Raw genomic sequence first — 25,586 nt, forward strand, 5'->3', positions numbered from 1 at the left:
GGTGTCCCTGGACAGAGGCTGTCCCCACGGCTCCTTCCTTTCCTCCTTCTGTCCTTCCCTCCTCTGTCCTAGCCTCACTTTTTGTAGTTTTGACATCACCCACGTGGGTGTGTGTGTGAAGTCAGTAGCTGGAAATAGGTCTAGAGTGAGTGGGAAAATGTTTTCAAATGGTGATTTTTTTTTTTTTATTAGGCCAGTGAACATGTGGCATCATTTGCCGTTACAGACCAATTGAGTATTGCTAGTTCAATCTATCTCAGGATGTTTTACAGTATTTGTTAACACACTAGCAGTGGCCAAGTTTTGTAAAATTTATAGTCTGCACTATAAACATCTTTGAAGTGGGTTGAAATACATTTTTTGGAGTTTAATTTTTCTGTATTTCAAGTAAATTCCACTTAAAAGTTTTTATTTACTTACTTTTGGACCTATCTTTACTTGCTTTCCCTTTTATCTATAATAAAATTGATTAGGGTAGCAATAAAAAGATATAGGATAGATCCACATATCTGACATAGATACATATTACATATAGAGATATGTAGAGACATGTATATACACCTTTTTCCTTATTTCTCTCCTGCCATATAATGTTGAGTACTGTCAGTGGTATTAGAATGTGGCCTGATCTGCTGCTGCAACACACTCGACTGAATGGAAAGATGGCCCTGATGCGGAACAAGCAGGTCAGCTGCCTGCTGGCTGTCTCCTCAGGGCTTTAGTTTTGAAGGAGTTAATTTCAGCGAGTGATATGTCAGTGTTGAATCGCAGGGTATAAAGAGGCTGTTCTCTAAAGGGCATTGATTGCCATGATTCTTGTGCTTTCGTGGCACAACTTACATATTGGACAGAATGCGCCTTTTGACCCATTTAGAAAAAAATTAGTGCTATGGCCATGCATTTTCTATAAACTGTTAGTTGAGTGGTATTTCATTAGTTGCCTTGAAAAAAAAAACATTAGCCTTAGCACTCTTATGTGGAGGGGGAAAAACACATGTTTATCTGAAAGGCAGCTCAGAATATTCAGACTCCTCAAAGTTGTGTAGAAATAACCGAAAGACTTCTGCAAGAAACCTGTGAAATAGTATGTTATGTAACATAGCATTAGATATTAATGTTAACTGCATTTTTTTTGTCTTGCAAAAATGATTGGCAAGCAGATGGAGGTATCTTTAAAATTAAACCACTTTTAGATATCCACTCCTTGCAAACCATTACAAATTAAAATTTGTCACTAAGAGTTATTCATAATTCTTTGAATAAGGTCGGTATTGTTTCTTTGTCAGTCATGAATGCCAAGAGTATATGCATTACTTGCTTTGTAATTCTTTGGGATGATTTATTTCTTTCTGATTATTTGTTTTCCCATGAATTGAAGAGGATTCACACCTGTAGAGGAGCTCAGAGTCTGAGAGCAGGACTCCTGAATTTGAGAATGTGCAGGAATCACTGGGGGCCCCTGTTCATAAAATGCAGATTCTAGGTCAGGAGGTCTGGGTGCACTCAAGATACTGCATCTCTCACCAGCTCCTCGGGGTGCCTGTGGTTCCAGGACCCCCTTCAAAAGGCAAGGGAGAGAGGCAGGTAAACAAACAAGAATAACCACTTGTTGGTTTTGTAGCTGTTGCCCCTGGTGTGGTGGAAATCATAGCCAGGGTTTCAAAATCAGCCTGAGAAGGAGAGGGCTAGGGGTTATGAAGCTGCCCTGGGTGGGTGGTAACAAAAAGAACTGAGACTAAAAGAGGCCAGACTGCACTGTGCAGAGCAGGATGTGGGGAGGCAAGGGTAAGCAGGCAGCTGATAGGGGCAAGGCAAGTGTGAGGATGTGAATGCATCATTGGCACTGAACTTCCAGTGGTTTGACAGACCTAGCCTGGGTAATTGTGAGTGTTTCACATGCAGAGGGAAGGGAACTTGGGGGTCTGATTACAAAGTGCCTTCCACCGTGCTAGAGCATTTGGATTTGATCCTGAAAGCTGTGGCAACTCTGTTAAGGATTTTAATCAGGGGAGAGACATGATGAATGTTGTGGTTTAGAATAGATCATTTAATCAGCTGTGTGAATGCGTTGAGACCAGACTAGGGCAAACCAGTCAGCCTGTAATGCTTTGTCCTTCACTGAACCACAAAGGCCTGACTTCATCAGAGATAGTGTGAATTAAGAGGAGGTAGACTTGTGAGGTAGACTTGTGAGGTATGTGGGAGGCAGAATCAGCAGGTTGGTGGGTGGGTTGAATACACAGGATATCTGGGGCATTTATCACAATAGCAGGCAATATAAGACAGGGATACATCTGTATTGTTCAACTCTGTATGCCCAGTGTCTGAAATGCTATGCAAAGTAGGCACCCGTTAAACACTTTTTAAATGAATGAATGATGGGAAGGATCGAGGGTTATTACATCTTTTGGCTGGGTGGAAGGTATGGATGGAGATAACTATTATCAGCTACAGGGAATACTGATGTAAAGCATAGCATTACTCTATATAATGTCAATTCTGCACATAGTTTTCCCTATTAAAAATATGTATCTTCCATTAACATCAGCAAAATTGAAGATTACCTAGTGATATAAATGTAAGCTAACTATAAAAGCAATTCTTTTCTCCCCCCCTTTTTTTCATTTGGTGTTTGGACTAATAGAGACCTTCTGAAGGATTTCAGGTTCTTTTCTGTTCTTTCTACATCTTTTCCTTCCAATAAAATGGTGAATGAAAATAACATACAATGCCACTAAGAAAAATAGTGACCTCACTATAGTTATGTAGATTTTTAGTTGAAAAAGTTAAGCTTGGAAATTACTAAAGGGCAATGGTAACATGGCGATTATGAGTGCGAAAGGTTTTGAAATCAAATATCCCTAAGTGTATGAATTTTGTATGGTTGAGAATCATATGTAACATAATAAAAATTATTTATTAAGAAATAAAAATATATGTTTGGAGATAATATAGAAAGGACATAATTTATAGGTTGAAAAATATAGTTAATTAATATAAAGTATGATATGTTGAAAGACTACTATACATTTTCATTACAGGGGTAGGTGTAGACCTTTGAAAGAATACTCATCTCTGATCAAAATGTTTTTCATCAAAGAGAATTGCTACTATTTGATATGGTTATTATCTAAGAATGTTACCTGTAAGAAGAAACGTATGGCTGAGCTATCCATAGAATGTTCTGCAATGATGGAATTTTCCATATACACACAGTAACCACCAGCCCCATGTGGCTTTTGAGCACTTGAAATGTAGCTTGTGCAGTTGAGCAACTGAATTTTAAATTTTATTTAGTTTTAATTAATTTAAGTAGCAACATGTGCTTAGTGGCTGCTGTGTAGGACAGTATAGTCACAGTGGATTGGCACTACCCATGCATACTAATGAGGAAGAAAATGTGGTCTTGGCCAGGGAGTTCAGGAAGGGTATCATCTGGTCCATGAGGCAGATCTGGAATTGACTTGTGGTGAGCTGATGTTCTGATTTTGGAGACATTTTCTGAGTCATTGTCCTTGGATCGATGCTTTCTCCCACGGCAAGTCTTGGCCTGGCTAGGTTTTCCTCTTCCCCAGCTGCTGTTGGGGGCCACTGGTGCACTGTCCACAGCCTTTGTGATCTGGCTGAAAGGGTGTTCACTTTGAGTAGAAACTGAGCAGTACTGGGCCCTTTATCTTCTGTGTTTTCACCTATCAGCTCATGGATCCTGCACCTCCCTGGATATAGTTTGTACCCTTGATGACTGAGGCTGCTTCATGGCTTGTGCTGAGGGTGGTGATGAGTATTTTCCCAAGTGCTAGACACGCCCTTGGAAATTCTGACACACGTTTCACTGGGTCCCAAGCATCATTGTCACTGTTATGTTCTATACCCCAGGTTCTTTGGAGGTGGAGGAGAGAAATTGAAAGAGAACAACTAGAAATGAAGCTATAGAACAGTAATAGTCTTCACCTGAAAGGCAGTCATCCTTTAATTTTGCACTTGACCAGGTGTTAGATATTTATGAAAAAAGCCTCCTTTGGGTGACATTCTACCATGTAAAAGGTTTTTGTATTCACTTATTTCCCTGCTAGCTTTCTAGGTCACTGTGATACCAAATTAAAACGTGGCTACACAATAATTCAAGCATTGATTACAGAAATTTTGGGAGGTCAGACATTCACTTCAAAATAGTAATATGTAGTTTTACACAACTTCTTTCATCTTGGTTTGTTGTACAGCCTTTGCTTCCACCTCCCATTTTATGTGCTGTTTGCTTGTTTTTTTTTTTAGATCTATTTATTTTTTTTATCATGCTTATTTCAATGATATTAACTAACAGCTTTAATGTAGTGTTAATATATGCTATTCCTAAAAGTCATAAAGTGTATAAATAATTTTTTTTGAAAGTAAGCTCTCCTATTTGCTAGTCTCAGTAAGTGTTTTAGTGACTTCTCTGAGTAAAATGGACCTAGTTGGGCCTTTAACATTTCACCCTCCCTGGACAGTTGCCATCTCATCTATATACCTCTTGATCATCGTTGGGGATTGTCTGTCATTGAATAGTTTGTGGGAGGTGTTTACCCTTCTCAGTCTGAAAAAGGGCTTTTTCATCCGTTAAATGAAGTGGGGTTTGGATGAGATGTTCTCCATAGTGCTTGCCAGCTCTGAAATGTTCACAGTGGGTTTCCAGTGAGTCTCTGCAGTGGTGGCGAGTCCCTCAGATGAGCTGTCTTCTTGGGGCCCCTCCTCACTCCCAGACACATGCACCTTTGGAGCTTGTTCTGGTCTCAGAACATACTTGCCAATAGGGTGCTGTATCTTCTACTGTGTACCTTATAATATCACATGTAGTTTAAATACTTTGCCATCATAAATTAATAAGAGATGTTTTGTAAAATGATGTCCTAATTTTTATGACATAACCCCCAACTCTTAATTCTTAGGTGAGAGGTTGATTACCTAGAACAGGGGTATCAAACTCATTTTCACTGGGGGCCACATCAGCCTCGAGGTCGCCTTCAAAGGGCCAAATGTAATTTTTGGACTGTATAAATGTAGCTACTCCTTAACAGTTAAGTGAGAGCTCAGTGCTTCCGCCAGGTAGAAACAAGGTGCCGGGCTGGATAAAACAAGGTGGAGGGCTGACTTTGGACTGTGGGCCTTGTGTTTGTCGCTTGTGACCTAGAGAAAAATGTAAGCTCCAAGAGAGCAAAGGGAGTCTTTATTGAGACATATCTGAGCACCTATACCAGACCTGGATTATAGTAAGTGCTCAGTAAATATGTTCTGAATAAAAAATGTGATTCGAGATTTAACCTGGTTTTTATTTAACACTGAGTCAAACATAAATACAACTTGAATATTTATTACCCAGGCAATAACTATGAGGATTATTTGATAACACCTAAAATTTGTATCTCTTTCTTCTTCTTAACAATCTATAAAGATGCTGTAAGGAGCCACGGGCTCCATATGTATGTGCTCGTCTTGAATTGTGGACAGCGGGAGTTGAGATGTGCTGGTGTGGAGTACGCGCTGGGTTTCAGAGACTCAGCACCAACAGCTGTAAACTGTCTTCTTCATTTTTTAATATTGATTGCATTTTGTAGTGATAATATTTGCATATATGGATTAAATAAAAACTATTACTAAATTAATTTCACTCTTTTTGGGTTTCTTTTTAAATGTAGCTATTAAAAATGTTTTAATCACATACGGTTCTGATTTGATGGCCCTTTGAACAGTGCTGCTCTAGACATAGAAATGTAGACACTGAGTGTAGAGAAGGGAGCAGGCTTCTAAAAGAAGTTTTAAATGAACATCTGCTAGAAACAAAATTATGTGTTGCAGCTGTGACTTGGGAACGTGGGTATTCAAATGGTCTTGATCAAATTTAAAAAGACCAAAATAAATTAATTAGATTAGCTCAAATGAGAAATATGAAATCCAACTACCAGATGGATTCCTAGCATAGTCACTAGCACAGTTTTGAGGTCAGAAAAGGGGCATGAAGGCAGTGGTAGGTGGCGGCTGTCTGAGCAAGCGGGAGCAGTTACTAATGGCAGACTAAACCATAGTTTTGAACTTCTTTGCCCAGAGCTGTCCTGATTGTGGTCACAGTTGTGGTGGGCAATGTGTTTACTTGATTCCAGGTAACGCTGTTGTTTTTCCATGCTACTGGAAAATGGACTCTCGTGGGAGGGGATAGGGAAGTAGAAATCCAAGAGTCAGGTGGGGTTACTTTCAGCAAGTGCTCTGTTTCGACCCTTCCCACACCAGCAGACAGGTTCTTTCCCCCTCTGCTCAATTCTGTTTCCTCTTCTCCAGGCTGACTGAGCCTCTGCCCGGGGCGGTTCCCTGGAGCTGCCTGGGAACCTCATCCAGGCAGTAGTAGCATTTCCTCCCATATCACAGGGTAGACCCTGGAGGATGCGGCTGTTAGCCTATAAAAACAAGGCCATCAAGGACATATAAGTAGACATTGCCTTCCTTAAGCTAATTTGAAAGGTTATTTTGGTAAGTGGTTAGTCTGCACGGCTGGTTTAAGCTATTATCAAGTCCATTTCAGTATTTATTTCCTTGAAAGCTAGAATGAGCCTAGAATAAATGAAGACTGACTGCTTAGGCTTTTTAGGAGTAAATTTAATTTATAAGTATTTGTTTTATTTGGCCCTGGAGATTTCTCCTTTTCTTGCTTTTGGATTTTAAAGTAGTTGTGTAGTAAAGCAGCATGTCTATAAATAAAATGGCTTTTGTGCTCATCTTACTTTCACCCATCTGACCTGTTTTTGGAGAAAGTACATAAGAAAATTCATGGCAGTTAGTGGCAGGGTGAGGAGACCTTTGACTTCAGCTGACAGCTGTCACCTGAAAACTACAGACCTAGAGACCCCCTCAGGTGTTATGTCTGTAGTTCTGACAGCGAACAGGAATGTTGTTTACATTTTCTGTAAGCAGAATTCTTCCCTTGTTAGGAATGTGTTAGAAGAGGGCAGCAGAAACTGATTTTTTTTTTTTTATCTGTCTTACTGGTGAGTTCTCAGCAGTGCTGGGTGGCCCATTGTTCATCCTCATGCTCATAGAGGAGTGTGCCCGTGGAATTTATGACTGAGTCTGTTTAGAACATCACTTTGGAAATTCTTCCATAGACATTGTTTTTTCAAATTGGGCAGTATCACACAATGCTTAATGTGCTTCTGAAAGAGGAAAAAAATGAGTTAAATTCCATAGATGTTTAAGATTTCAGACATTTTTCCAATGTGAATTAGTTCTTTATTAGGTTGTTCATTTAATTAGCATTCAACAAAAATACTTCCCTGTTTTGCTTGTTGAAACATTCTTTAAATTGGTTATTTTAATCGGACACAAAATCTGTTCAGAACTGTTTGAATCGACTGCGGAACGTGGGATAGCGTATAATCGACTGCTGTAAGCACAGGATGCTGACTGATGTGCCTGCCCGCTTTCCCTGCCCATGGGCGTGTCCTGCCTTATCCCAAGAGGTTAAGACAAGGGTGAGGGCTGCGTGGATCTATCTACATATTTTTTGTATGGATACTTTAAACTTTATTCTCGTAAAAGAATTTCTAGTTCTGACCAGTTTTGGGGAAAGTTTTCTGTTTCTGTTGATGAAAATGGTAATAGAAACTGCCCATCCAGCTAGGGTCTGTCTGAGTAGTCACATGGGCCCCTGGTTTGTCAAGAGCCCAGAGCCTCTGGGTGATAATGACTCTGATCGGACTTCCTCTGCCGGCAGTGCAGACCGGGAAGGTGGTGGGCCCAGAGCCACAAGTGAAATTGGTCCTCTTGGTGAATGAAAGCTCTTCTCCCAGTCCTTTCTGAATCTTGTATATTCCTGCCATTAAACACAGTGAAATTATGAATTTATTATACTCCGAAACTTGCTTTCTGACATCATTATGGACGCATTTTCATTTGATGCCTCCATGGCTGTTACATAGTTGTAGGTGGGCTGCAAATATCTAATTTGTACTTAATGACTGATTTTGGTATTTGTATAATCCTCTAGTCAATTTAACTAAGTTGGGCTTTTCACAGCCCTCTGAGCTGCGGCTGCTCATCTGATTACACTGCTCAGGGGAATAAGGTTAAGGGCGGGCTGTTGGTAACCAGAGCATTTCTAGGGCTTTGGTTCAGCAGATGGGCCGCTTGGCTATATTCATACATCTGCTTGCCTGCTGTGGCAGCTGCTGCTGCTTCATGTTGTGTTCTTTTGTTCTATTCCATCCAAGAATGGAATGCTAGGAAGTGGAGTGAATGGATTAATTTAAGGTTAAGGTTAGTGTTTTGCTTGCTTTCTAAGTAACGGATCACAATAATGATTCTGATAGAAGCTAATGAGTTTCTCTTAAAGGGAACTAGGTTTATAAAATACAGCTCAGCGAGAGGGCTAGATTAGTATTGTTGATGAAAACCAAATTCAAATGTGTAAAATACTGGCAGTTTTTGTCATTTGTTCCTAATTCTTTGTTTTCTTCCTTCCTCTTCCCCACCTCCCACTCTCTTCCAGGACCTATATCCAGACTTTGCCTGACACTGCAGGGTCCAAGAGAATTAAAGAAATATGGAATGACATGAAGAAGATTAGTTAAGGATTACAGGCTTTGAGGACAAACACCACGGTGAAGTGAAGCACAGACAAGCTCCTGGGCTGTAGTTTGGAGGAGCCGTGTGTTGGAAGAAGATGGCAGATCCAGGAATGATGAGTCTTTTTGGGGAGGATGGGAATATTTTCAGCGAAGGACTCGAAGGCCTTGGAGATTGTGGGTACCCTGAAAATCCAGTGAACCCCATGGGCCAGCAAATGCCGATGGACCAGGGCTTTGCTTCTTTGCAGCCACCCCTTCATCATCCCTCCACTAATCAGAATCAAACCAAGTTGACCCATTTCGATCACTATAATCAGTATGAACAACAAAAGATGCACCTGATGGATCAGCCGAGCAGGATGATGAGCAGCACCCCTGGGAATGGACTCGCGTCTCCTCACTCGCAGTATCACACCCCTCCTGTTCCTCAGGTCCCCCACAGTGGCAGTGGTGGTGGTCAGATGGGAGTCTACCCTGGCATGCAGAATGAAAGGCACGGGCAATCTTTTGTGGACAGTGGCTCCATGTGGGGCCCCCGAGCTGTTCAGGTACCAGACCAGATACGGGCCCCCTACCAGCAGCAGCCGCAGCAGCCCCAGCCGGCTCCATCGGGGCCCCCCACGCAGGGCCACCCTCAGCACATGCAGCAGATGGGCAGCTATATGGCACGTGGGGATTTTTCCATGCAGCAACACGGTCAGCCACAGCAGAGGATGAGCCAGTTTTCCCAAGGTCAAGAGGGCCTCAATCAGGGAAATCCTTTTATTGCCACCTCAGGACCGGGCCACTTGTCCCACGTGCCCCAACAGAGTCCCAGCATGGCACCTTCCTTACGTCACTCAGTGCAACAGTTCCACCACCACCCCCCCACTGCTCTCCATGGAGAATCTGTTGCCCACAGTCCCAGATTCTCCCCTAATCCTCCTCAACAAGGGGCTGTTAGGCCACAAACCCTTAACTTTAGTTCTCGGAGCCAGACAGTCCCCTCACCTACTATGAACAACTCAGGGCAGTATTCTCGATATCCTTACAGTAACCTAAATCAGGGATTAGTTAACAATACAGGGATGAATCAAAATTTAGGCCTTACAAATAATACTCCAATGAATCAGTCCGTACCCAGATACCCCAATGCTGTAGGATTCCCATCAAACAGTGGTCAAGGACTAATGCACCAGCAGCCCATCCACCCCAGTGGCTCACTTAACCAAATGAACACACAAACTATGCATCCTTCACAGCCTCAGGGAACTTATGCCTCTCCGCCTCCCATGTCACCCATGAAAGCAATGAATAATCCAGCAGGTACTCCTCCTCCGCAAGTCAGGCCTGGAAGTGCTGGGATACCAATGGAAGTTGGCAGTTATCCAAATATGCCCCACCCTCAGCCATCTCACCAGTCCCCTGGTGCCATGGGAATTGGACAGAGGAATATGGGCCCCAGAAACATGCAGCAGTCTCGTCCGTTTATGGGCATGTCCTCAGCACCGAGGGAGTTGGCCGGGCACATGAGACCAAATGGTTGTCCCGGTGTTGGCCTTGTAGATCCACAAGCAATCCAGGAACGGCTGCTACCTGGCCAGCAGCACCCTGGTCAGCAGCCGTCTTTTCAGCAGTTGCCAACCTGTCCTCCGATGCAGCCCCACCCGGGCTTGCACCACCAATCTTCACCCCCACACCCGCATCACCAGCCTTGGGCACAGCTCCACCCATCACCCCAGAACACCCCGCAGAAAGTGCCTGTGCCTCAGGTAAGGGAACTCCGATCCTGCCTGCCTTGTATAAAATGTAACTTGGTGAACTTATCTAATGGTACTTTTCTTTAAACGTCATGCAAAGCATTTTCATTATGAGATCCTTAATTTTAATCTTGTTGAGCTGCTCCATAATGTCATTTTTAAATATTACTTCCTTTATTTATTCTCTCATATACTGGCTTTATGCATTTATTCACTTATTCAAAAAGTCTTGATTCCTCCTATCCCAGGAGTTGCGCTTGGTGCTAAGCATGCATAGGAAACTAAGTTGTCACTATCAACAGGGTGGTGGACATTGGACTCAGAACAAACATGTCTTCCTTCTTCTATTCTTTCTATTTCTGTCTTCCTTTCTGTTTTAAAAATATAGTTTGTGGTAGTCCCTCCCACCTCTTTTAGAAAATTATAATTTATTTCCTTGGGAAGCTGCAAAATGTGTTCTTCTGTAATATTTATTTTACCAACTGTTGAATGTTAGTGTGAATTTAAATTGCAAACCATAGAAAATCATAGAAAACAGTGAAAGTGCTTGCACTCCAAGGGACTTGGGTTCCCAGCCTGAAATAGGAGTCTTACTCTTTGTAAGTTGGGGTTTTTGTTATCCTATAGAATTTAGAAGCAGACAGATTTAAGTTTTAAGCTCTAGCATTCACAAGGACATCTTTCCATTATAAGTGTTGGTGTTTTTGCCTTAGGTCTAGGGAAAATGAACTAATATCCATGTGTATAGGTTACTCCAAGTACTAGTCAAAAACACATATTGCTCTTCCACTGTGTTTGCAACTCTGAGTTGGCATGGCACAATAGGTGATGTTAGAGCTGCAAAGCACAGTGCTTATTCTTTTTTTTTTAATCCTCATCTGAGGATATGTTTTATTGATTTTTTTAGAGAGAGAGGGAGGTATTGTGGGGGGAGGGAGAAGATCAATGTGAGAGAGAAACATCAATTCGTTGCCTCCGGTACGTGCCCTGACCGGGAATCAAACCTGTGACCTTTTGGTGTACCGGATGATGCACCAAACACCTGAGCCACCCAGCCAGGGCCACAATGCTTGTTCTTAATGAACTTATAATCATTTTGGGGAAGCATGACCAATATGTGAAAATATAAAGGAGAGTAAAAGATCACACATGACTATGTGACAGTTGTCCAGATAGAGGAAATACCTGTGGATACGGGTGCTTGGAATTTGCCTGAGACTTAGCCAGGGAGAGTGCACTGAGGATGACTTTGCGGGTTGGAGGGTGGCTTTTTGGGTTGGAGGATGACCGATTAAATGGGGCATGGGAACTCAAGCTTGCTGCAGGGAAGGGCAGGTGGTAGAAGTCTGGCATTCTGTTTTAAGAAATTTGCACTTCAGTGGGGAGCCAGTGAAATTGATTAGACAGGCCACAGGATGACGGGGGGACTAGAAGATGAATTGTGAGCCTGTGGTACAGGCCTGTGAGGACAGTTTGGACCAGGGATCAAGGAATGGAACAGAAGGGATTGAAAAAATGTGAAAGCAAAAGGGTTTGGTCAGGAAACAAAGCTGATTAGGGTATCACAACTGGAGAGGCATTTAGAACAGGGACTCAGAAGCTTCAGCACTGGGAGTGTGGGGGAGGAGAGACTGGGTTGGGGAAGTGGAGGTCTGGAAGGACCTGAGGATGCAGGACATGTCTTGTAGAAGCTGCCGTCAGACGTCTGGCACACTTGTAGATTCTCAAGAGGAGACCCAAGGTCAGTGGGAGCTGTCCTGCTTGCTACCCAGGAGAGCTTCTTCCTTTCTTTTCCTAACCTGCAGCCCAGGGGCTTCTGGAATCTGTGGTTCCTGAACAACTGGAAAGGGGAGGTGGGAAAGGCAGTCTGACAAGATGCTGGGAGCAGAGGGCCTCGGGAAAACACGGGTGAAGGAAGGAATAGAAAAGATCAAACCTGGCCAATTTGTTTTCCTTTATTTCCACTTTAAAGCAAAATTTCCTCGAAATTTACCAAAGTGCTCTCTCCCTGAAGCATGCTGTTCCTGAGGTCTGGGTGGCTTGTAGGGCAGAGATGAATCTGACTTCCTTTCCAGGAATCCAGGAATTATTCTTTTCTTCCTTGGGATGTTCCTTATTAAGCGGTGCATCTTTTCAGAGCAATGGTTCTAGATTTGTCCTTGTCCCAGCATCTCTTTTCACTGGAGGACATGCGCAGGGTGAAGGAGACACCCTGTGAATATAATCTGATTCCTGGATGGGAATTGTTGATCTCCTCCAGCTTTCCCAATTAGGAGGAGTACAAATATCTCAATGGACATTTGAGAGAATGAATATGAGTATGTGATGTTTGGGTCATTGTATGCTTGGAGGGTCCCTCGGTGCTGTACCCTGGCCAGCTGCTGGGGGACATCCAGTGTATTTCCCTTTTTGTTTAGTTCTGACTTCTCGAATGTGCCATTTTGAATAAACTCCAAACTGAATAAAGGATGTAAACAAATACATTTGAGGAATTTTCATTATATAAGTTCAGTTGCATTTTAAAATTTTGCTCATGGAGTTTGCTTTCTTATTTCTGCTTAACATTGCATCATCTTTATATTTTGAAACTCTCAGTTCTGGAAATAATACTGAGGAGGTGTAAAGTCTTGGGAAGAGCATTGACTTTAAAAGTCAGAAAAGTATTTGAATCCCAGCTCTACTATTTATTAGTGTGGGGGCCTTAGGCAACATACTTAACCTCTCTGAATGTCAGATTCTTCATCAGTAAAACAGTACCCACCCCAAAGGGTGCTGAGATCAAGTGGGGTAATAAATACCATGTGCCTGGTATCATGTTCAGCCTGTGGTTGATACACATATGTTAATGCTACTCTAGGTTTAATTTCTGATCTCTGGCAATGCAAGCCTTAATTGTCATTTCACATGTAAATGCAATGTAAACTTTCATTTTTAAGGAACAGGTTAAATATTATGAAATATAGCCTTAGTTATAAAACACTAAATTTGATTTGTGCATATATTACCCCCTTTTAGCCCACGTTGCTGGGTGTGATGAGCATAATGATATGGGTAATTCAAAATGCCATCACAGAATCCTGATACCTTTCCCTGTGAACGACTCACATTCCACTCATAGATCTATCTAATCATGTTTTGCTTTTAGAACTACAAAAACTACTTTGCATTTCACATATGACAGAATGGTGATTCAAAACCATGAGGTGTAGCAGGGAAGCTGCTAGAGCAGGTTGAGATACTGATACACTTTGCTGAAGAATGACATTCAGATAGGCTTGTTAACTTCTTTACTCTGAGGTTTCCACTTTTTAAAAATAGGAGGTGTGTTTAAAATGTATCATGTGCTCTGAACAGATATTTTCTAAATTATCTAGCACATTGAAGTACGTTTAAAGATAAAGTTAACTTTATATGGAAGAATCAACAAAGGAAAACAGATGAGAAAGGTCAGAGTTCATTGGTCTGTAACGTTAATTGTGGCGCATAGACATATTTAATAGAAGCTCTAACAGGGGTGTCTGTCCAACACTCGGCCTGCGGGCCGCAGACAGCCCAGGATGGCTATGAATGCAGCCCAACACACAGTCGTAAGTTTACTTTAAAACATTATGAGATATTTTTTGTGATTGTGTTTGCAGTGTATTTAATGTATGGCCCAAGACAGCTCTTCTTCCAGTGTGGCCCAGAGACCAAAACGTTGGACACACCCCTGCATCCAGACTGTCCTGATTATTTATAACATTGTAAGGGGGAAAAGTCTAGTTTATATATTTTTTCTATAGTTGATCAGGACAGTGTTTCCTGAAGTTTGTAATCTCATATCTCTTTATACTCTTAAAAATTATTGAGGATTCCAAAGATCCATTGTTTAGCAGCATTATATGTGTTGATATTTACTGCCTTAGAATCTTAAACTGAGGACAATTTGAAATATTTATTCATTAATCATTTAAAAATAATAAACCATTGTGTCAACATAAATAACATTTTTAAATGAAAAGTAACTTTTCTAAAACAAAAAATAATGACATTGCTTTACATTTTCTTAGATTCTACCATCTACTTCTGCATACCATATGCATACAAGTCATGAGCCTTTGGAAAAGTCCACTTACATTCACAGAGAATGAGAGTGAAAGGAAAATCACATCTCAGTGTCACTATAGAAACAGTTCTGAGCTCACAGATCCAGTGACCCCCACCCCCACTCTGAGAATCCTGATTATAAAGTGAAGAGTACAGGCTTTGGAGTCGAAGCACTAACAACTGATTACTGACCCCATGGCCTAGGGCAGATTACTTAACCTCAGGGCCTGGATTGCACTGTCTCTAAAAGGAGGGTTGATGTGCCTTTTTGGTTAGAGGCAAAATGAGATTAGCAAGAACATCTTTCAGTACTTAACATGGTAGGCATATTATCATTTGCACGTGTTCAGAATTGCTTGCTGCAAAGTTTAAAAAATAACCTCAAGCATTTATTTTACTGTTAACTATTGTCAGAGTTGTTTGACTTCATTTTTATTTCCTTGGTTGCAGGGAATAGCTATCAAATATTGAGGTTCCCTATATACTGCTGATTGGGGGCCATGCAGAGATCTTGTTGTGGGGGAAGAGGTGGTGCAGTAAGCCTCTCTCAGGAACAGCAAACTGTAGAGATAAACACTGAGTGCTTTGGGAAGCTCCTAACCCATTCTTCCAGTGGGCGAGGCTGAGGTCTGGGAGGTTGTTCTGCCTTAAGTGATGTCTTCTTGGCTGAAGTGAAGGATAGGTCCACATTGTGAGCACTATGGGTAAAGGGGGAGGAAAAAGAATCTAAGGCTTAGGAAATGTCTCTCAATGTTATTGAATGTAGGGGCTGGGGCATGGGAGAGAGAAGGCTGCATGGTTGGACCCCTGTGGGACCTTGTTGGTCATGGTGAGAAGCTTAGACCAGGTCCTATATCCATGGCAGGTTTTTGGCAGGAACACACTTTGCAGTGCCTCAGGAGCAGTTGAGAGCAGAAAATGGAATGTTTATCGGTACATTGGGGACAAAGGTGAGAACAACTGAGAAGGAACGCATGGACATCATTCTGTTCATTTGAAGAGCTTGTCTAAGAAAGATTGGATTGTCCTTCAAGTTACAGGCAAATCCCTGAGTTTCTGAATAATTTACACTGCACAGTTCTACACAGGTATCTCACTTCATGAATTACACTCAGATGAGTGAGGTCTTCAAGAATTTTTAGGATCTTCAATATTGTGTTCTCAGATTATGTATATTGTGGATACATTTGTGTGCCTTTCATCAATTTGGTCCTGAAATCTGGTCGTAGTGAGGGAGAACAGAAGCATAAATTTTTTTTTAAGGACCATTGAAATTGAGATAATAATCTCTCTATGTCTCAGTTTTCCCCTGGGAGATTTATAAAAAAAAGGCCTGGAAGAATCAGTGGTGCAGCTTGCCTAATTCTTTGTCTTTCCATGATGTCTTATAAATATCTTTAAAAACTAACCTTTCTGGGAAAACCTTTTTCCTGGTAAATCTCAAGAATTTACTGAAATTCTCTCGTTTCACCCAGTAAATGCAGAATTCTAGATATGGGCAGATTAATTGGCAACTACTTAATAAATTTTATGGAGTAAATGTTCATGTATTGCAAGCCTCTGTTATGCAAATTGTGATCAGAAGTAGAGGAAAAGACCTTTTTAGTAGAGAGTAACATGTATTTCTATGAATACCATTTTTGATATAGTTATATTTTCATACCCCTAAAGATGTTTGGTGGAAATGGGGGAGACAAAATATCTCTAAAGAGCCCCCAGCTCTGACCTATGTGCAATTCAGGTGCTGTTCAGAGATCAAGCACCCATAGTGAGACAGACTGCCCCTCCGGTACTCACAGAGGGAAGTAGGAGAGATCTCCACTTTTTCCATGTGTTGGTGGCTGCCTGGTTATTTGCTCATAACAACTTTGGTTAAAGCATGACATCCAGTTTTGGTTGCTCTCAACTTTACTGGCCGATGGGTGCGCTCAGCACCCTTTTGTTTTTCATGAAGACTGTTAAGGTATTCTTCTGACCACTGTGTATACAGTGCAGCCTAATGAACACCTCTCTGCATTTGCCTTCAACGTAGCTGGTTTATTGCAGAGGTCAGAGTTGCACAGGGTTAAAATGGAAAATACCATGTGTAGAGTTAAAGCAAAGGAAAAAATTCTACTCCATTTGTCCTTTCGCCCTGTGGTCTAAAAGCATGAGCTGAACCACATACTAAATGGTAGCCTTGACTCTTAGCGTCTTTTAATTTGTAAAAAAAGTATTGTTTTTTGTGACTATCAAAAATTTTGTGGGTAACAAGAAGCTTTTTTTTTAGTTTACTTTCAAAGCTACTTTTAATACTGCATTTTAATCTTGTGTCTTGGTTACCTTTGCTGAACTACACTAAAGAAATATTTATTGAGTGCACATTATGTGCCAAGCACTATATTAAGGACAAAGATTGGTGGTGTGGTAAAGGCAGCGTGGAGATAAAAGGCTTCACTGAGATGGATAGGGGGTTTTGTTATTTCAGTATAATTTTCAGGCTATTGTTTCTTTCTGTTCTTACTGTGTTCTAGACTAATGTGGTCTAATTGAAATGTAACAGAAGTCATAAATGTAAGGCATGTGTATTATTTTAAGTTTTCTGGTAGTGACATTAAAAAAAGAAACCGGTGAAACTAATTTTAATAACATATTAAATTAACCTAATATATCAAAGATATTATTCCAATACTTAATCAGTATAAAAATTGCTAATGACATATTTGGTGTAAGTCTTTGAAACCTAGTATATGTTTTACATGCAGAACCCATCAGTTGTGTTGCTGAGTATAAGTAAATTTATGCGGATAAATAAATTTAAAATTGTTCAGTCTGATTATGACAGTCAACCTCTAAGACAGCTGTTAGTACCCTGGTTATAAGGTCGGGAAAGCAGTAACAATTTTTTAGGTATCAACAATATATATAGTGTTGGAGGGGTGTGTGTTGTATAGATATCAGTACATGAAAAGAGATATTAGTGAATTGAAATTCCATTTGTTTGGATTTTAAAGAATGCTGTCTGAATATATTCTATTGTCTTGTAGAAAGATACATAGCCAGTTTTTTTTTGAAAGGTAGATTACAACCATTTTCAAGATTTTGGTTTCTAGTGGTTTTTGGATACTTTTAGTACTTCGTAGTCATTTTTTCCCCCTATCTCAGAATCTCTTTGCCTCTCTCCCCTAATTCTTGTTTCTTTATGAAATTTCTTCTCCACAGGTAAGGGGAAAAGCCTTTATTTTTACTATTATGTATGCGTACCCCCACCGCCTCTTTTCCTTTCAGTTTTTTCTGTCTGCTGCTGCTGCTGCTGCTTCACTTTATTGATCACTCAGAAAGGCAGTATCTGGCACTGCAGAGCAGTAGTTGGCTGGGGAAGGAGAATTGGGAAGTTGATCAATCAGGGGGACAAGTTAGGGGGAAAGCATTGCTAGACCTAAATAGGAGAATTTACCTTAATCTTGACATTCTCTATTCTTAGTAGCTATAGCTGTCAATCTGTAGATAATCTTTAGGTAACCACAAAGAGATGCCCGTATTCTTCCTTTGTTACAGAATACAGTTCTTTTATCAGCAAAGGAAGTCAATTGCAAACTTGTGCTTTTGCCTTGCAAAACTTTAGTAGGTGGTGGCATCATTATGAGTTAAGCATTCATTTTTTAAAATATAGGAGAACCTCCTACGGTTAGGCACTGGAGTTGGTGCTGGTAGAAAATTTAAAGCAACTTGACAAAATGCCAGGGACTTGCATTATTTTATTTTATTTTTTAAAGATTTTATTTATTTATTTTTAGATAGGGGAAGGGAGGGAGAAAGAGAGAGAGAAATATCAAGGTATGGTTGCCTCTCACAGGGCCCCCACTGGGGATCTGGTCTGCAACCTAGGCATGTGCCCAGATTCGGAATCGAAACAGCGATTCTTTGGTTTGCAGTCTGCGCTCAATCCACTGAACTACACCAGCCAGGTGTCGGCATTATTTTAAAAAGTCAGAAGTCAACATAGGTACCAACCACTCATCACCCTGCTTGCTTTTTCCTGGTTTAGATTAGATGATAAGAGTGATGGCCAGGTAAGGCTGGAAGGTGTTTTCTTATGTCTAATATTAATAATTGGATCAAAGTTATTATCCAGGCAGATATTTGAAGGAAACATGCCATTTTGGGGGATGCTTGTTTATGAGCATAATGATTCTGATTGACTTTATAGTGTATGTAGCCTGTTCTTCTCTACGGCCTTCTTTTTTAACAGAAATCATTCTGTACCACAGATTTCAGCAGAACTCTTGGATTTTAATACTAACTGTGTGATAGAAAAAACAATTGTTTGAAGCTATATGCAAGTGTCGATCTTAAGAGTTTTTGGTTTGTTTGCTTTGGCTATAGGCATAAAGAGTTAGGATATTGAGGATGTACAAGTAGTAATGTTGGAAACATTAAGAGTTTTTTGAATGACATTCTAACTCGTGGCCTTCTTATTTGTTCCTGGGCTGGCTGGAGCAGGTTTGCAGCCTTAGCATAAGAATTTTACCTTTTGGTGGGCTGTGAGGTCCCTGCCTCTTGCTTGGTTTAGGGATTTAGAGCATTATAGGGTGGATGTTCCTGGTAGTGAATAGGCAAGGACATTCAGATCGTCTGTTTTCTGAAACTTTTTTTGGAAAGTTATATTTCTTCCTTCCTTTTTTTTTTTTAAGATTTTGTTTATTTATTTTTAGACAGAGGGGAAGGGAGGGAAAAAGAGAGGGAGAGAAACATCAATGTGTGATTGCCTCTCGTGTGCCCCCTACCAGGGACCTGGCCCACGACCCAGGCATGTGCCCTGATTGGGAATCAAACCAGCGACCCTTTGGTTTGCAGGCTGGTTCTCAATCCACCGAGCCACACCAGCCAGGGTGGAAGTTATATTTCTGAACGTGCTCTTTAATGAGGGGGCTGTGTGTAGTCTCAAAGTATTTACTGAATCCAGGAATATTTGAAATTAAAGTTCAATTTTTAGATCATGCTTCTTTTTTTTTTTTGCTTTTTTAAAAAATTGTTGTTCAAGAACAGTTTTCTGCCTTTTACCCCCATCCCAGCCCACCTGCCCAGCCCTCCCCACTTCCCTCCCATTTTCATCCCCCCCTTGTTTTTGTCCATGTGTCCTTTATACTTGTTTCTGCAAACTCTTCCCCTTTTATCCTGAAATTCCCTCCCCTCTCCCTTCTGGTCAATATCAGCCTGTGCTCTATTTCAGTGTCTTTGGTTATATTTTGCTTGCTTGTTTGTTTTGTTGTTTAGGTTCCTGTTAAAGGTGAGATCATATTGTATTTGTCTTTAACTGCCTGGCTTATTTCGCTTAGCATAATGCTTTCTAGTTCTGTCTATGCTGTTGCAAAGAGTAGGAGCTCCTTCTTCTTTCTGCTGCATAGAATTCCATTGTGTAAATGTACCATAGTTTTTTGGTCCATTCAAGTGATGGGCACTTAGGTTGCTTCTCATACTCGGCTATTGTAAATTGTGCTGCTATGAACATTGGGGTGCATAGGTTCTTTTGGATTGGTGTTTCAGGGTTCTTAGGATATAATCCTAGCAGTGGAATTGCTGGGTCAAAAGGCAGATCCATTTTTAGTTTTCTGAGATAATTTCTTACTGTTTTCCATAGTGGTTGTACCAGTCTGCAATCCCACCAACAGTGCATGAGGGTTTCTTTACAACCTTTCCAACACTTGTTGTTTGTTGCTTTGTTTATGATGGTCATTCTGACTGGTGTGAAGTGGTATCTCATTGTGGTTTTAATTTGCATCTCTCTGATAGCTAGTGATACTGAGTATCTTTTCATATGTCTCTGGACCCTCTGTATGTCCTCCTTGGGGAAGTATCTGTTCAGGTCCTTCGCCCATTTTTAAATTGGGTTGCTTGTCTTCTTAGAGTGGAGCCGTGTAAGGTCTTTATATATTTTGGAGATTAAACCCTTGTCTGAGGTATCATTGGCAAGTATGTTTTCCCATACAGTTGGTTCTGTTCTTATTTTTATACTGTTTTCTGTAGCCATGTAGAAGCTTTTTATTTTGATGAGGTCCCATTTGTTTATTCTTCCTTTATGTCCCTTGCTCTAGGGGACATAGACTTTATGTATTTATTTTTAGAGAGAGGAGAAAGGAAGGAGAAAAGGGAGAGAAACATCCATGTGTGGTTGCCTCTTGTGCGCCGCATATGGGGACCTCGCCCACAATCCAGGCATGTGGCCTGACTGGGAATCAAACCTGCAACCCTTTGTTTAGCAGGCCAATGCTCAATCCACTGAGCCACACCACAGGGCCCATCACGCCTCTTGATGGACTCTTATAGCCAGAACAATTTATTTACCTTAAAAATATATATAAAATTGTGGGATTATTCAGAGTTATGATGTTATTTGTTTTTGCTGTTAATGTTAAAAACACATCGAATTGGCAGTCAGTATGAAGATATGGCTAAAATTTAATATCACTGTGGGGGTTGACAGATGGACAGCAGGGAGTAAGAGAGTTTACCTTAAACTTGACATTCTGATGTTATTGTTCATTCTTTGTAGGTATAGCTGTAAATCCAGGGATAACCTGTAAGTAACCATGGTCAGAAGTAGACCTACGGCCATAACCAAGTAGGATATGTCTGTGTTGCTTTAAACTGGCCCATTACTAAGCTGACTCCATTTTGGGCCACTCATCTTGCAGAGACATTTTTAGAAAGGAGCTCTGTTGAAATACATGGAGGTGGACCTTGGATTTAAAGGAGACAAGTGAGAGTTATGTAGAGGAAAATTTTGGTGATTTAATAAGGACTTAATTTTATTTTTATCAGCTTGTCTTTGTATATTTTCTCTTTGCTCTTTAATGATGTTTACCCAAACAATGGGGAATGTAAATGGAGCTCACTCATACTCCACACTGGGGACAGATGCCACAGCAGCTCCGTGTCAACTCAACTTCTGATTCAACCAGGTGTCCCTCTTACTTCGAAATAATGGTAGAAGATTTAGCTTAAGGAAGGAAATGTTTCAGAGTCTGATTTTGGAAAAGGTCTGTCCTTAGAACCAAGTTTAAAGCTCACAGCTTTAGTTTTTTCAAGAAAGTTAAAAACCAATATTTACATATTGGTTTCTAAGTTTGGGTATTATTGGTGAAGGGGAGGGGGAACAAAAGCCCACTAAAAGGCCACTTATTCATAGAGTAAAAATGAGCCAAATCGTCAGATCAATTTTAGTAAGTTTTTCTCACTGAAGACTTGAATGAAAATCCTTTCAATGCCATGCCATGTTAGATGCTAGAATCATAATACATATTAACTATAAATTACAAGACTAAATTAATGGAAAGAGTTGAGTGTCAGCTTATTTGTATAATTTGACATTTCCCTTGTCATTTAAAACAAGTTTTTAAAAAGATTTTATTTACTTTTAGAGAGAGTGGAAGGGAGGGTGAAAGAGGAGTGAAATAACAATATGCAAAAGATATGTTGGTCAGGCTTGGTTCCCTTCACATGCCCCCAACTGGGGACCTGGCTTGCAATCCAGGCACCTGACCTTACTGGGAATCAAACTGGTGACCTTTAGGTTTGTAGGTTGGCACTCAACCCACTAAGCCACACCAGCCATGAAGGATTTCTTTGTCATTTTTTAAGTGACTTCTGCTCCACTGGGCCACACACTAGGAGGTCGGCTAGGGTACTTCTCTCCAATAGAGGAGACAGTGCAGAATGGTGAGACCAGGGGCTTCATAGGCATAAGAACTGCATTTGAACCTGTCTTCCAAATTTTTGCTAAGTCAAACTGTTGGATACTCACTTAATTTCCCTGAGTCTTAGTTTCCTGAGGAAAATAATTGTGCCAATTGCACAGATTATTAGAATTAAATGAGATAATGGCTGTAAAGGTTTTATCACAGTGTGTGGCATGCGGGTAAGTCCTCAATAAGTGTTGAATATGTTAAACTGCAACTTCTGTTGTGGTTGTTAAAATGAGATCTTGGAATTTTTTCTACCCACTTTCTACTCTTTTACCTTAAAGTAGGAAAACTTTCCCTAATGTTTGTAAAACAGAATATTATATATCAATGTCTTAAAAGTCAATTTATCAGATTCTCCATAAGGCAAAAAAATTTCATAAGATTTTTATGGGGGAAGCAAACATTTCTGTCACACTACTATAATTTTTAAAATGGAATTTCTAGGAAATGGGATACTATACATAAAATATCAACCTCTTTGTCAGTGTCTCTAATTTCTTCCTTGTTTTGACCAAGGTGAACATCATCACTTAGTTTTTAGAAACTTCAAGCAGCAGAGGTTAAGTTGGCATCCTGCTTTGTATTGTAAGGAAAGTTAGAGAGTATTCCCTTCAGCATGAAAGTTTAACTCCCTGAACTGTATGTACACCTATGTGTACCAGGTTGGGCAAAAATAGATTACATTTGTGAGTCTGTGAAGCACAGGGTTTATTTTTGTGTTATTAATTATTAATCATTGTGTTGTTTTCCATATGAACAACTGTAAACCTGCTTTTACCCGACCCTGCATAAGTCTTTGTTAAATATAAATTTAAGCTTACAAATGTTTACCACAAATTCAGTGATTGACTTCACCCTTGTTTTTAACAGTGTCTTGAGTACTTCCATGGTGTGTTGTCACACATCTTCAGATGGTTTTATTAGTGTGTTCAGTTAGTGGGTCCTGTTGAGTCATACTGGTAGCAGCTTTGAACTCCATTGGTTTGTTGGCTTATGATCTTTTAATGTTTTTTTTTTAAATCCTAATCTGTTTCTAAAAAGTGACTTTATATACTTTAAAGTGAGACAGTCACACAAGATGAAAAGGATTGTCATTTGATTTAGTAGTTAAAATTCTTTAAAAAATTCTCAAATAAGCTGATTCAAGTTTTGAGCATGTGAGGTTTACAATTTTGGAGACCATTTTTATGCAACTCATAACACTGTTGCCATTTTTAAAATTTCATTATTTAGAGCTATTAAAATTTAGTGTTAGGAGACTCCTTAGAATGAGCTTGGAGCACACAGTTTTGTTTTTCTAGAAAGATCACAGTTATGTCTTTGCTCCAGTTTGGCTATAAGGAAAGCCCTTTTGCTTATCATCTTCAAAAACGTTATACACTACAGTTTTTCTTTTTATTTATTTTTTCAATAAACTAAGATTTATCACTAGACCTCAAGAAAACAATGAATTAAATAGAGGAGAGGTATAAAGTGAAAAGTCCATTTAAGAGAAAAAAAATGTGATATTTTGAAAATTCCTTGAAAAAGCCTCATGTAGTGACAGACTCAGCCACTCCTGCCCCACCGCCTCCCCACATGCCATGCCGGGAAATGAGAGGGACCCGCGCCTGACTGAGACGCAGCCCTGCTGCCTGGCTGAATAAGAGCCGCAAAGTGGAAGCTGTCTGGTGATGTGAGTAATCATAAAATGCACAAGCCTTACACACTGGAGTTTTACAGTTCTCCTTCTGATCTGTATACATGAAACAATTCAGCAAATGTTAAATAGATTATAAAGCCACAAGTCAACATATCATCATAACTTAATTATTCACATCCCATCAACTCTTCACTCATCCAGACTAGGGGGCTCCCCGTCTTCCCTGACACGTCTGTCTGTCCGTCCGTCTGCTCCTGTTGCTCAGTTGCCCGTTTCCACTGTTGTCCGTCCTTGTGTCCCTTCTCTCTTCCCCCTGCTCTTTACTCTGTGGAACTCCTGAAAACCGCCTCACGCTGAGTTGCCGCCTCTTCAGTCTGTCTGACTCCTCTGGTCTCCACTGTCCCTGCCTGTCTCGCTGCCCACTCACGCTCTGTCCTGCGACTCACCTGCATGGTCAGTGCGGCCTCGCCCGGCTCCCGCCCGTCTGTTCCCGCCCGTTCCCGCCCTCGGCGCCCCCTTCTCCTCATCCCTGTGTCCCTCTGAAGTGCCTGTCCAGTGTCGCCCCCTTTGGCCCTTTCGTCTCGGTTTCTCCTGGTTTCTCCGCATCCTTGCGCCTCTCGCTCCTGCCCCCAGTTTCCTGCCCGGTCCCTCCCACCTCCACGTGGACTCTGCACCTTCCTCTAACCCTGCACTGAGTGCTCTCCATCATGTGTCCTCTCTCAGGCCCTGTCCTCCCCGAAATCCGTAGGCCGCGCCCCACGCCCCTCCCCAGGGAGGGGAGTGGCCACCTCCCGTCACACCCCATGGAGTCCTGGCTCTTCTTGGGTGTCGGGAGCCCAGGAGCTGGGCGTGCGCGGTCGGGTGTCTGCAGAGGCCCAGGCCGGGGAGCAGCCAGGCCTGGAGGTGCTGCGTGGAGGCCATGAGCCCACCACTCGGCACCTGGCATGGCTCCGGGCAGGAGGGCCCGTGGAGCGCGGGCTGACGGCCCACGGGGCCCACGGGTGGAAAGACATCGGCCAGAGCTTAGCTGGAACCCAGTGCGAACGTCCACCAGGCTGCGGAGCGGTGGGGGAGCCCGGGCTGCACCCCCCAGGGCCTAGCGCTGCAGGGGCGCAGTGTGGGGCGTGGGATGCGCCGCGGGACCCACAGGCCTCAGGCGTGTGGCGCTGGCGCACCGCTCAGGTTTCCGCCAGAGGGGACTAGGCGCTGGGGACTAGGCGCCAGAGTGTCGGTGGCTCTGGCCGAGCCTCTTCCGGTCTGCCTGGTTTTTTTGTTATCTGTAGATTACAGAAAAATGAGATTTAAAAAAGGCTCCAAAGAGGAAACCTATTAATTACTATCTAACGTCTACCAGAAATATGGTTAGCAAATATCATGTATGATGTTTTTATATTTCATCGTATTGAACTGTAATCTATTCACAGTCTGTATGAGATGAAATGTTCTCTTTGTGTTATGAAGTACTGGAGTGGTTTCCTTTAATTCAAGGTTTAGGAGTAAAAAAAAAGCCTTATAAATATACTTATCTGACTATTGCAGTTTGCCAGAAAGTATCTACTGTTTATGAAGTTGTTTTTTCAAGAAAGCTTGCCATGTTCTTAGATATCACATTAAAGATGTGTTTATAGAAAATGTGAATTTTCTGTGATGATGAGACTGGCTGTTTGCTCCGTGTCGTAGCCACCAGCCACGGGTGGCCACTGAGCACCTGAAATGAGGCTAGCGAGACTAAGTAACTGAGGTTTTAATTTTTTAAATTTTAATTAATTTATATTTAAATACCCATGTGTGGCTGGTGACTTAC

The 25,586-nt window shown here is 41.3% G+C and overlaps 1 protein-coding gene across 4 annotated transcripts in view; it reads left to right on the forward strand.

The window, feature by feature from the left end:
• Positions 1 to 25,586, forward strand: part of CHD7 (chromodomain helicase DNA binding protein 7) — a 197,671-nt gene that overhangs the window by 57,949 nt on the left and 114,136 nt on the right. For all 4 annotated transcript variants that reach the window (XM_045861487.1, XM_045861490.1, XM_045861491.1 and 1 more), the window contains exon 2: positions 8,513 to 10,342. In XM_045861487.1, coding sequence (XP_045717443.1) covers positions 8,687 to 10,342 — 1,656 coding nt within the window. In that variant the 5' untranslated portion in view covers positions 8,513 to 8,686. The remainder of the gene's footprint in view (positions 1 to 8,512; positions 10,343 to 25,586) is intronic.

Source organism: Phyllostomus hastatus, unplaced genomic scaffold (genome assembly GCF_019186645.2).
Source record: "Phyllostomus hastatus isolate PE091 unplaced genomic scaffold, TTU_PhHast_1.1 phas_scaffold_21, whole genome shotgun sequence".
NCBI lineage: Eukaryota > Metazoa > Chordata > Mammalia > Chiroptera > Phyllostomidae > Phyllostomus > Phyllostomus hastatus.